This window comes from Carassius gibelio, chromosome B9 (assembly GCF_023724105.1).
Source record: "Carassius gibelio isolate Cgi1373 ecotype wild population from Czech Republic chromosome B9, carGib1.2-hapl.c, whole genome shotgun sequence".
Lineage (NCBI taxonomy): Eukaryota > Metazoa > Chordata > Actinopteri > Cypriniformes > Cyprinidae > Carassius > Carassius gibelio.
The window spans coordinates 21,459,998-21,472,682 of NC_068404.1; the positions used below are offsets into that span (position 1 = coordinate 21,459,998).

A 12,685-nucleotide genomic window follows, 5' to 3' on the forward strand; every position below is an offset into this window, starting at 1 on the left:
TGAAGGGGGCACAAGTTTACTAATTAGTGCACTTGTACACAGCCTAACCAATGCAACAGCCTGAAACATAACTCGAGGAAAGACACTGCACTGTAAATATACTTTACCTCGGACAATTGCTTTCGTAAGTTCGTTAAATTTGCAGCGTTCGTTTATATATTATCAGTTTAGGATTGTGTAGCTCCGTGTAAACCACATGATCTGATGCATGTTTTGGGTCTCATGTGGCACGTCGACCCTCCCGGTTCGGAGTAAAGGATTCTTTGTCATGAAGTAGAACATTAAGCCAAGAAGGTTAAACAGCTTTAACCGCAGCGTGAAGCGGATGCGTTTTCACTCACTCTCTGTGGAGGGACGGACTTGGACGCGCGCTCAGGAATCCTCTAGATTTTTAGTGTCCTCCTAATACACACTTGGATTCATTGAAGACATGGGAAAAAAGAAGGGTAACGAGCACTGTTTTTAAGTTTGAACTCTTTCAAATGCTTTTGCAAATGCCTTCGTTGTGACAGTTTTAAAAAGATTGGAATATACTCTGCGAGACGTCCTTATTTATTTATTTATTTTTTTCAAATTTTCGTGGATTTAACATTTGTGCAACTTTAAAAGTAGTTGTAAAGTTTAATATTAGCGTAAAAAAACAACAACTTTGCTACATGCATAGCCTATATCACGTATTTCTTAATTCTAATGCGAAAATATGATGCACTGCCAAAAAATCGATGACAGGAATGTTGAATGCTACAGTGGCGCCTGGCTGTGGGAAAAACAATGTCGCGTTCCAAACTTGCAAGCAGTGGAAATGTACGCGACTTAATGTGGCTTTATCAACTGGATTCTATCTAAACCAATACAAAGTGCACTGCAGGATCTGGCATTTTTTCCCTGTTAGGGTGAACCTGGAAGCAAAGTTTAAAAAATGATAATCATTATTGAGTAATATCAGATTTAAAATTCCACACTTATAGTAGGCCTACCTGATGTTTGTCATATCTTTTTTTTGCTCTAGACAAAGATGTTGATGCAGAGGACCATGGAATAGGACAGCGTTCACCGGTGAGAGTTATTGAACTTTTTTTTTCTGTTACAGATTGGAAAATGTCTGCCAGACAGGAAATACAGGTATCTGATGGTATCTGAAGTCACTACAGTTTTTAAAGCTACTAAACAAGATGGAACTAGGAAGAGTACAATATTGTGCAATATTCCAAACGTTAGATGACATAAACAAATCGATGGAATTCCCAATGGGGACATTTTTGTCACGTTCTGTGTCATTTTTGCCTTGATCCCTGATGAACTTTTCACCATACTATCATTTTATTCTGATAAATGAAACAAAAGATTGCATTTATGATTAGGATATTGCTAACTGTCTTATTTTCTTTCAGTGTAAATGGGACAAGCCTGTTTGTAATCAAATTCTTCTTTGTTTTGCGTTCAGAAATTATGTGGCACTAACTACCCAGTTAGCATTGCCTTCATTGTGGTCAATGAGTTCTGTGAAAGATTCTCTTATTATGGAATGAAAGGTAATTAAATAAAAAAATTAAATAAAATAAAGAAGAAATCTGATATCACTTTTATATGTATTAATGTATTTTCTAATGATGTATTAATTATTATACGTCTTATTTATAAAGCGGTGCTCACGCTTTACTTCATTCACTACCTACGTTGGGACAAGAATCTGTCTACAGGTGTGTACCACGCTTTCTCAAGCCTGTGTTACTTCACTCCGCTTCTGGGGGCCATGATAGCCGACTCATGGTTAGGGAAGTTCAAGTAAGTCTTGCTGGGTTAAGAAACATCCTAACTTAGAGTCTTGTCCTATCTGCTTACTCAGTAAAGCTTATTGTAATGTAATTTTACATAAGATTTGAAAAAGTTATATTTCTTAAGAATAAGGATAGGTTTCTGAAATGCAGCCTGTAGTATTGTACCTACTGTAATACTCAGTAGATGAATTATAGGATTTGTTTTCTGTTCACAGAACCGTGATCTATCTGTCAATAGTCTATGTGATTGGTCATGTGGTCAAGTCTGTGGGTGCCATTCCTGATGTGGGGGACAGCACTGCTCATGTGTAAGTTTCTTTTGATGCAGGGTGTAGCATGCTACTGTGAGACCATACTGTAAATCTGCTTCAAGTGAAGTAAACATTTATTTTATGTAAGAGGAAGGAAGGAAAAATACAATTTTGTTCTTTTCTTGTAGAGTTTTCTCAATGCTTGGTCTGGTCCTCATAGCTTTTGGGACAGGAGGGATCAAACCATGTGTTGCAGCATTTGGTGGTGACCAGTTCGATGAAGAGCATGTAAGTCACAATATAAAATGATGTCCAATGACACCTATCCAATTCCATAAATTAAATTAAGTGATTTTTAATAAAAGCACAGAACAATCTGAGATTGCACAGTAAGTGTTGTATGGTTAAATTACAGAACAAAATATGAAATAACAAACAATACACTGGTTAGACATTCTATATATATATATATATATATATATATATATATATATATATATATATATTTATATATATATTAATTATAATTATAGTAAAAGTGTGATTTTTGTTTTTTAAGAGTACAATTTATGAATACAGTCATTTTAGTTATTACAAATCTAATTGACATGGGCTAAAAGACAACTTTTGATCTGTTTGTGTCTTAAATAAATCTAACTTTTATCCCTTTTGTATTAAGACAGAAGAGAGGACAAAATTCTTCTCCATCTTTTACATGTCAATCAATGCTGGAAGTGTCCTGTCCACCATTATCACACCAATACTAAGAGGTCTGTCTCAAGATAAGCTTTACCGATAAGGATGCAATTAATCTTTTAAAGAAGTATATGTCATGAAGTGTGGTTATTATGCCAATTAGAGAAACCTGAGATCATCATTACTCTCCACAGGCGATGTGAAGTGCTTTGGAGGAGATTGCTACGCCCTGGCCTTTGGAGTTCCCGCAGCTTTAATGGTCATTGCCTTAGGTGAGGGTCCTCTCAATTTTCAGAGAGATTGAGGTGGAAGAATGGAAGGAATTTGGGAAGATTTTAGGAAGAATTTGGTAATCCCAGTAGATTGTATTTGTGAAACCACCTCTTCACATTAGGCTTGTATATTTAACTCCTGGCAATTTATTTAGAAAATCCCAGTATGTTATGATAGCACATTAGGGAACCCCATTCACTGTGCCATGGATCCTGTATCTAGAGAGAATGGATACAGCTTTTGTCTGGAAACTGTATGGACCATATACACATACAGTGGATATTTATATTTAACATTTATTTTAGTGTGGCTGAAGTGCCAGAAACATTTTGGGGACTCTGTAGGTTAATTCTTGCTTTGAGCTGCTTGCTATTCGTTTAGTTGCTTTGGATTAAAGTATCTTCTAAATGCATAAATGTAAATGCATTTAGCAGTAGAATATATTATAAAATAGAAAAATATAATTTTTGCCAACGCATTAAAGCTTATATGAATTAATATTTGATTATTACTGCACTCTAGAGAAAAGCATGCTATTTCGCTCTCCCTCATTTAAATCATTAGGCATGTAATTAACTTTGCATCTATTCACATAGTGGTATTTATCGCTGGAAGTGGGCTGTATAAGAAAAGTCCTTCGGAAGGAAATATCCTGGTGCGTGTTTGCAGATGTATTGGGGTAAGCAAATCTTGTCAATGGCTTTCCTTAGTGTTTTACTGAAGGATCTGGAGCATGAAAAGAAGGTTAACAGTCATCTTTTGCTCTCTTTTTTTACCAGTTTGCTATACGCAATCGATGGAGGAGTTCCAAAAATAGCCCAAAAAGGAGTCACTGGCTGGATTGGGCAGAAGAGAAGTACTCCGTAAGTTTCAGTTGCTGAAAAAGCCAGATCTAGCAAGTTGAAATCATGTTGCTCCATACCAAATTATGTCATGGTTTTGATGTTTTTACAGAAGCGGCTCATCCAGGAAATTAAAATGGTGTTCAGGGTGCTGGTTCTTTACATTCCGTTGCCCATGTTTTGGGCTCTCTTTGACCAGCAGGTAAAAGGTTATATTCAGTTGATATCCTTTGTATTTTCTAATCAATCAAATAATTGTTACAGTATTTCACTTAAAGGGTCAGTACATCCTCAAATGAACATTGTAATTTAAGAAATAAGGAACGTTTCTTGATTGCTTTTGTGTTCTGTTTGAAATTCCTCTAATATTGGAAAATGTCTGTCAGACATGTAAGGAACCAGTGGAAAATGCTTTTCTGATCACAGCACTTTACAGTGATCAGAAAATAATCAAATTATAAATATAAGTTAATTTAGCATTGCTCTCTTTGTTCTATGCCAGGGTTCCCGCTGGACTCTGCAAGCCACTCGAATGAACATGGATTTCGTAAGTGTTATGGGGAGGGGTAGGGAGGAACTCAAGTGCAGACAGGATTTACTGAATACAGGATTTATTAGGCAAAAGGGGAAAACAAAACCCACGAGGGGGAAAACAAGGACTAGGGTAGACACTAAATAACTCTACAAAACACAAAAAACAAGGAAAACAAAGACTCTGAACACTAACTACTAACAAACACTCACGGTAGTACAACGACTTCTTTGAGGGGTTACAAGGACACGATATCTCAGGAAGCTGACAGGTAGGAACACATAAGTAGAAGAGTTTGAGGAAACAATGAACCGACAAAAGACAGAGCACACTAGGAGATCTAAATAGGGGAACTAATCAAAACACGACAGGTGGCACAGATAGGACAATCACGACAAGACTAGGATAACAAGGGGGGGCGGGGCAAGGGAACGAGACAACACAAGCACATGGCCCAAAGACAAGGCCATGTGCTTGTACACAAAACACGGGTCTGTCATGATCCTGCCTCTAGACTAGAGAAAAGTCAGGACATGATGGCAGGACCATGACAGAACCCCTCCCTTAAGGAGCGGCTACCAGACGCTCCCTAAGGGAACATCAAACGCGGGACATGACTGACTGGGACAGAGACAAAAACCAACACGACATGACAAATAGTAATAAGGGCAAACATGAAAACACAACTATAGGGTTAGGGTGGCATATCAAAAAAAACAAACAGGGAAGGGGAGGAGGCGGGACCACAAAGTTCATGGGGGACAGACCAGGGTGGGTGGGTGGGGCAGGAGTCTTAGGAGGACGGGACGAAGGCTGACAACGAGGGGTTCGGGCAGGTCTGGGTGGTCTAGGGTGGGGAGTGGTCTCTGGACCATTTACAACAGAGGGCATGACAGGAGAACTCACGTGACATGGGGAAACACCTATGGGACATGGGGAAACACCTACGGGACACGGGGAAACACCTACGGGACACGGGGAAACACCTACGGGACACGGGGAAACACCTACGGGACACGGGGAAACACCTACGGGACACGGGGAAACACCTACGGGAAAACATCAGTGGGGACAAAAACTGGGTCAGGAATAGCACTAACTGTGGTTGGCTCGGGGTTTCTGGGGACAGGGTCAGGGGACAAGACAGGACTGGTGGGGATTTCCAGGATCTGGACAAGACGGGACAAATAATCAGACAAGGCTTTGGCGGCTATAATAACCGGCATCTCCTTACGAGATGAGACAGACTGTATCAAAGTTTCTGCTGCAGAGTCGGCCGCGGCTCTCTCCTCCGCCCTCACGACAGCAGACTCGAAAACTGTTCTCTTATTCACTGGCTCGGGCACGCCAGCGCTCTCTGCTGCTGGCTCGGGCACGCTCTCCGCTGCTGGCTCGGGCACGCCAGCGCTCTCCGCCGCTGGCTGGCTCGGGCACGCTCTCCGCCGCTGGCTGGCTCGGGCACGCTCTCCGCCGCTGGCTGGCTCGGGCACGCTCTCCGCCGCTGGCTGGCTCGGGCACGCCAGCGCTCTCCGCCGCTGGCTCGGGCACGCCAGCGCTCTCCGCCGCTGGCTCAGGAGACCTCGCCGACTCAGGAGGAGACAGGGTCACAGGACCGGCAGGCCCCTTCTTCTTCCTCTTCCTCCTTGGCCGCGGTGCAGAGGCCACAGCTGGGTCAGAGGCGGGTTGGGGGAGTTTGGTCTCGGGCAGGGCAGACTCGGACGCCGAAAACTCTGAAGCTGACTCCCACGACAATCGTCTCCCACGCTTCCTGGGGAGACTGATGGCTGTGGAAGGCGCCTCAGGACTCTGGGAGGGATCTGCCTGTTCCCCCAGTGTAGTAACTGCCAGGAGATGACCCTCTGGGATCACTGGCAGCTGGGTCGATGGTGGGGACCTCTGGGGGGAGGCCTGTGGCTCCTCCTGGGAGAACTTCTCCCACAGCCGGGCATAATTGTGGAGGATCCACTCACCCTCGGGAGAGTATGGGAGGGTGACCCCCTTCCTGTCGGTGGGGGATGACTTCCAGCATTGCTGGCGGAACTCCCACTGGTGTAGTGGGCTGGAGGACATCCTGTCTGCTGAGTTCCTTGGTCGGTTCATTCTGTTATGGGGAGGGGTAGGGAGGAACTCAAGTGCAGACAGGATTTACTGAACACAGGATTTATTAGGCAAAAGGGGAGAACAAAACCCACGAGGGGGAAAACAAGGACTAGGGTAGACACTAAATAACTCTACAAAACACAAAAAACAAGGAAAACAAAGACTCTGAACACTAACTACTAACAAACACTCACGGTAGTACAACGACTTCTTTGAGGGGTTACAAGGACACGATATCTCAGGAAGCTGACAGGTAGGAACACATAAGTAGAAGAGTTTGAGGAAACAATGAACCGACAAAAGACAGAGCACACTAGGAGATCTAAATAGGGGAACTAATCAAGACACGACAGGTGGCACAGATAGGACAATCACGACAAGACTAGGATAACAAGGGGGCGGGGCAAGGGAACGAGACAACACAAGCACATGGCCCAAAGACAAGGCCATGTGCTTGTACACAAAACACGGGTCTGTCATGATCCTGCCTCTAGACTAGAGAAAAGTCAGGACATGATGGCAGGACCATGACAGTAAGTCCTTTTTTGTTTGACCTCCAATAGAAAGACATGAATACTTTATTGGAATAAGATTATCACACCCCATTTCATAATATTATTTTATTCTAAGTATGTTATTCTAAGTAATTAAGCAATATGGCAAGTAAGATAACATGATGCCCTTGAATTGATCTCTTTTTATTTTGATAACAATATACAGGCTTTGACATTGTCACTATTGAGTCCAAAAGTTATACATATTTAACATTTTATTGCAGTTCTTGTTGTTTTGTTTTTGCTTTTTGACTATGCATATCCGTTTTGAAGATGACCGTAAGACAAAGATGACAAAATGGTCTTCAAAATCAGAATCATGGGTTCCTCATTTGTTTTACAGGGTGGAGGCTTCATAATAAAGCCTGATCAAATGCAGGTGAGACAAACAGACAGAAAGATCCCCATATAGATGCATATGATGCAGCCATTACTCAGTCATAAGGTGTTTTATATCATTTTTAAGAGTTGATGATATACATTTTTGCTTAAAGACTGGCATAAAGTGTACATTAATTTGAATGAAAACAATATGTTATCTAGCTATATCTTTTAAAAAATAAAATCCCAAATTTTCTGTGTTGTTAAGATGCTGAATGCTTTGCTGATTCTGGTGTTTATCCCGATCTTCGACATGGGCATATACCCGCTGATAGGGCTGTGTCGGATCAAACTCACGTGAGTGCTGTATAAATGAACAATCACATAAAAAAGACATATTTCAATACCTATCTGTCTACCAATACTATCTATCTATCCACCTTTATATAAAAAACAATACCAATCTCTCTCTCTCTCTCTCTCTCTCTCTCTCTAGATATATATATATATATACATACATACATACATACACTGAAGTAACTGCTTGAAGGAATGTTTTCTTGATTCCACATTTGTGAGATTGTACACATAATAATGAATAATAAAAGAAATAAACAATAATACACAAAATTTAGTTTACTGTTTTTAATGGAAAACATTAGACCAGGGGAAAATATTATAATACATTCTACCATAAGATATAAGCATTATTTGTGTTAACATTACACTTACTAACCTTATCTGTGTTAAGTTCTATCCGGTTTTTCTTGTTCATTTTCAGTCCACTGAGAAAGATGGCTACAGGCATGATCCTTGCTGCACTTGCATTCTGTGCTGCAACTGTCGTAGAAATCAACGTCATTGTATGTACATTTTCAAATATTGCATCTAAAGAGCTTCTGTGGAACCACTAAAAGCAGTCATTTAAAGCTTGTCAACATTAACTGAAAGTTACATTTCATCTCTCTGGCCAGAAATCTGTTGTGGAGCCACCTCTTGCCAAAGAAAGCCTGGTTCAGGTTTACAATCTTATGAATTCAGAGGTCACCGTGCAGTTTCCAGGACACACCGTCCTCTCAGATCCATTTAAATCATATGAGGTAACATCACTAAAGTAGAGACAAACACTGATTGCATTTTATGGTGTTTATACTTAACATACTTTTTATGTCTTTTCTGTGTCTATTACCATAATACACTACTGTTCAAAAGTTTGGTTAAACTAGTACTTATGTATTTATACTATTTATTAAAAAAAATATATGTTCACATATTAAATATGTATATTTTCAAAATAATTATACTGAATGTTTGTGTATTTATATATACATAATAAATGAACACAGTACACTTACGTATATTATGTAAAAACAAAAACTTTTATTTTGAATGCAAAATATTTACATTAAAAAAAAAAAGTTCTGGACTTTCAATTCATCAAAGATTCCTGAAAAAATAAGTATCACTGTTGTATAAAGTATATACTTTATTCTAAAATCTTACAACCCCCATGCCAACTTTTTTAACACTTGGTGTATAGAATACATCAATATTACTTGAAATAAGAGTGAATATGATCTTATGTCATACAGTTCCAGCTCTAAATTCTGATTCAGAGCCATGATTGAAGACGTTCTTGTCATGCAGGATCCTTCGGGATACACAAGTCTTCCGCTTACTGGCAAATCCCAGCTCTACACAGTTACTGTCACTCACAATGGGACTGAATACCAGTGTGGACTCACGTTCACAGAACGGACTGCCTACAGTCTCTTCCTGCACACTGCACAACCCGGTGACACTGTATGCAAACTGGTGAGCATCTGGTTGTGAAATTTGCTTTCAGATTTCATCAGCAAAGAGTGTACCAGCATATACATTATTATACGTTACAATACATTATTTGAATGATTTTAATCATTATTAAACTAAATACAGGTGAAAGATCACATCATCAAATCTGAAACCGGGGATGCGTATCTAAGGTAAATTAATACTAGCAGAACATTGTTTTATATTGTTTCAGATTACTGTTTAACAGCTGTGTTACACTTTAGTGTTTGCTGTGATTATCAATATCTTCCAGCTAACCACTGACAAAACAAGTGGCATCTTCTGAAATCATTTACAGTACATTGCATGTTTGACTTTTGCAGGTTTATCAATACTCACACAGAGAATATCAACATAACTATTGGCACTGATGAATTTTTTGCGGCTGCCAATTATGGGATTTCTCAAAATATCAGTGTCCCTAGGGGAGAGTAAGTCTATTCTACATCTATTTTATTATCCTTATAGTTTCAAGTCGCCCCACCAAATGACCACAGTTCTATTACTCTCTTTTCAGATACAATGGAATTGTAAGCAAAACAAACTCTAACCAATATCACATCGACCTGGGACTTCTTGATTTTGGTGCCTTCTATACTGTCATACTCTCAAAGGTGGGTGATAGAGTTTCCAGTTAATGTTTTTTTCTGCAACTTTTACTTTACTACAAAACTTAAGGTATAGGTTAATGTGTACTTTATAAGGGCTGAGTCAATGAGAACTTGGCTGAAGTTTTTAATGGTTAATTTTTGCTGATCTATGAGATGTTTCACCAACAAAATATTTACTGCAAAATTCAGTTCTGCAGCCTCCAGTTATTCCGTTGTTTTTGTGCCACATCCATCACCAGATAGAAAATAATGTTTATTTTGTTTATAATGTTTAAGCACCTTAAAATTCTTAAAAGAAGAATTTTACGAATCGAATGCTTTTATTCATAATGGATGCATTCAATTGATCAAAAGTGATAGTAAAGACTTACACAAAATAATACAAAAAAATACAAATAAATACAAAATAAATAAATACATAAATGTCGTTCTTTTGATCACTTCATCAAAGAATCTTGAAAAAAGGGTGTCACTGTTCTTCACTGTACCTTTGTTTCTTGAGTCAAATCAATATTGAATATATTATTATAGTCATAGTAATTGCATTTCACAATATTACTGTTGTAACTGTATGTTTGATCAGATACATGCAGCCTTGCTGAACCTTCTTCTTTTATAAAAAAAATAAAAAAATCTTGACAACCTCAAATATTTAAAAAAAAAATTCAAAGGCTGCACAGGCGTAGATTCAAGGCACTGCCTTTATGGATCAATATCTTGACATGCATATGGTTAATTTCCACAGGAAAGTAATGGCCTGACATTCAAAAAGATGGAGGATATCCAAGCCAACAATATTCACATCGCTTGGCAGATTCCACAGTACGTCTTCATCACTGCTGGAGAAGTCATGTTCTCCATCACTGGTTTGGAGTTCTCCTACTCACAGGTAAGTCCATCAAATGTCTTGTACTTTAATCTTGTCTATAAATTTGATATTCTTATGCTTTTGTATAAAGGCACCGGCAAGCATGAAGTCTGTTCTCCAGGCTGGATGGCTTATGACTGTGGCATTTGGAAATGTCATTGTACTGATTGTGGCAGAGGGGGCTGGGATGGAACAGGTAGACACTGGACTTTCTTATAAACACATCTTTGGTTTTAATGCATAAATCCTGCAGTGACAAAGTGATTTGAATCTACAGTGGACTGAGTTCCTCCTTTTTGCTGGCCTTTTGGTGGCTGTCAGCATCATCTTCTCCATCATGGCCTATTTCTACACTTATGTGGATCCAGACCAGCTGGACAAGATTTTCGAAGAGGACACAGACGATGAGAAAGTGGAAAATTCTGATAGGAAGAAAAATGAGGCCGTTTCCTTGATTGATATGCCGAAGCAAACCAATATGTAGCAAAATGTCTGGGTTTTGTTATGAACAATTCAGATCCATTAATTGCCAATAAGCCAATGAACTTCTTTCACATCAGACTGTTGCAGTCGACTGTGTTAGATTATTTTGCTCCAGAGCCTTTATGTGGCATGATGCTGATCTCTACTGCTCACGGATCATATTTCAGCTGAATTAAGAGTAATGTATTACGCTGAAGGAATTATGGTTTTACTTGACCTGATACCTCACAAAAAGAATCCGTTTTTTTAAGCAGTTCCAAAATGTAATCATTAAGATGTAAACATTTTTGGTTTTTGAAGTCTCTAATGTTCAACTAAGGCTGTATTTATTTGATCAGAAATACAGGAAGAACAGTGGGATTGTGAAGTAGTACAATTTAAATAACTGTTTTCTATTTTAGTATCCTCTAAAATATAGTTTATTATGCCTGCCACGGCCAAGCTTCAGATTTAGCTGCCATTACGCCAGTTTTCAGTGTCACATGATGCTTCAAAAATCCTTCCATTATGCTGGCACTCTAGAAACATTTATTATTTTTAGCAATGCTGAAATTATCTGCTCAGTATTTCTGTGGAAACACACATTTGGTGGGGATTCTTTGATGCAAGCTGAATAAATTAGTCTTTGCTGAATAAATGTACGAATTTCTTTAAAAATCAAATGTGTAGTCGTAAGTTGAAAAAGTTGACCCCAAAATGTTAGTGAATAAACTTCAATGATATCCCCGTCTAATGCCATTTGCACATTTCAGTTCGCAATTGTACATAATGTTTGTCAGTCCTGCAGTATTCAGATGAAATGAGTTTCTAAACAAGTTATTAAAGCGATAGAGCTGGATGTGTTACTGCCGACCCATATTGCCTGAGGTCTTCCAGCCAGAAAGAGTCTTCTGTTCAGTGTCTTCAGGAGTCTGTCTGCTTCTGGTTGGCCTGGACAGTGATGGTCTTTGTGACTGTTACATCATCAATACACTGTAGGCAGTGACCGTTTTCTAAGTACTCTGTGGTGTTTTTGTATGTGGCAGCCTTTTTTTTTTTTTTTAAATATTGCAGTCAGTGGTGTCAAAACAGTTTTGAAGAGCCTATGACCACCCTTCTGGCCACACTTGTGTTTGTGAACTAGTTTGGTGACTTTAATGAGCGCTCTGTATGCAGGCATTAGCATGACACTGATGTGGTCTGAGGCACCGAGGTGGGGGAGGGGCCTTGTAAGCTCCTCTCTGGGTGGTGTAAACAAAGTCCTGTGTTATTTCCCGTGTTGTAAAGTCTATGTGTTGGTGTATTTTTGGGAACACACTCTAAGTCTCCGAGGTTGAAATCCCCAGCTAAAATGAGGAAAACACCCGGCACTTGAGAGCCGCCTGCCAACAAAATAGACATTTGATGCACTTTTATTTACCATCTGCCGTTCTGAATCATGACCGGGATCTTTTATAGCTGGGACTGGTTCATCTTTAAGTATCAAATGATGTGCAAATCCAGCATCAAACTGGGACTTATTTATAAAATGTTCATCAACCAACACTTCTGAAACTCCATTGCT

General features: G+C 39.3%; 1 protein-coding gene across 1 annotated transcript; it reads left to right on the forward strand.

Annotated features, from left to right (window-relative positions):
- Positions 1 to 280: 280 nt before the first annotated feature.
- LOC127964339 (solute carrier family 15 member 2) lies at positions 281 to 12,141 on the forward strand. Its single transcript, XM_052564514.1, has 23 exons — positions 281 to 446; positions 1,010 to 1,056; positions 1,445 to 1,532; positions 1,644 to 1,785; positions 1,994 to 2,086; positions 2,218 to 2,317; positions 2,709 to 2,799; positions 2,920 to 2,997; positions 3,595 to 3,677; positions 3,778 to 3,861; positions 3,953 to 4,042; positions 4,343 to 4,387; positions 7,370 to 7,405; positions 7,616 to 7,704; positions 8,129 to 8,210; positions 8,322 to 8,447; positions 8,995 to 9,162; positions 9,286 to 9,332; positions 9,504 to 9,611; positions 9,698 to 9,794; positions 10,537 to 10,680; positions 10,751 to 10,855; positions 10,937 to 12,141. The coding sequence occupies exons 1-23, from the start codon at positions 431 to 433 to the stop codon at positions 11,141 to 11,143; spliced, it is 2,166 nt and encodes a 721-aa protein (XP_052420474.1). The 5' UTR covers positions 281 to 430; the 3' UTR covers positions 11,144 to 12,141.
- Positions 12,142 to 12,685: the final 544 nt, after the last annotated feature.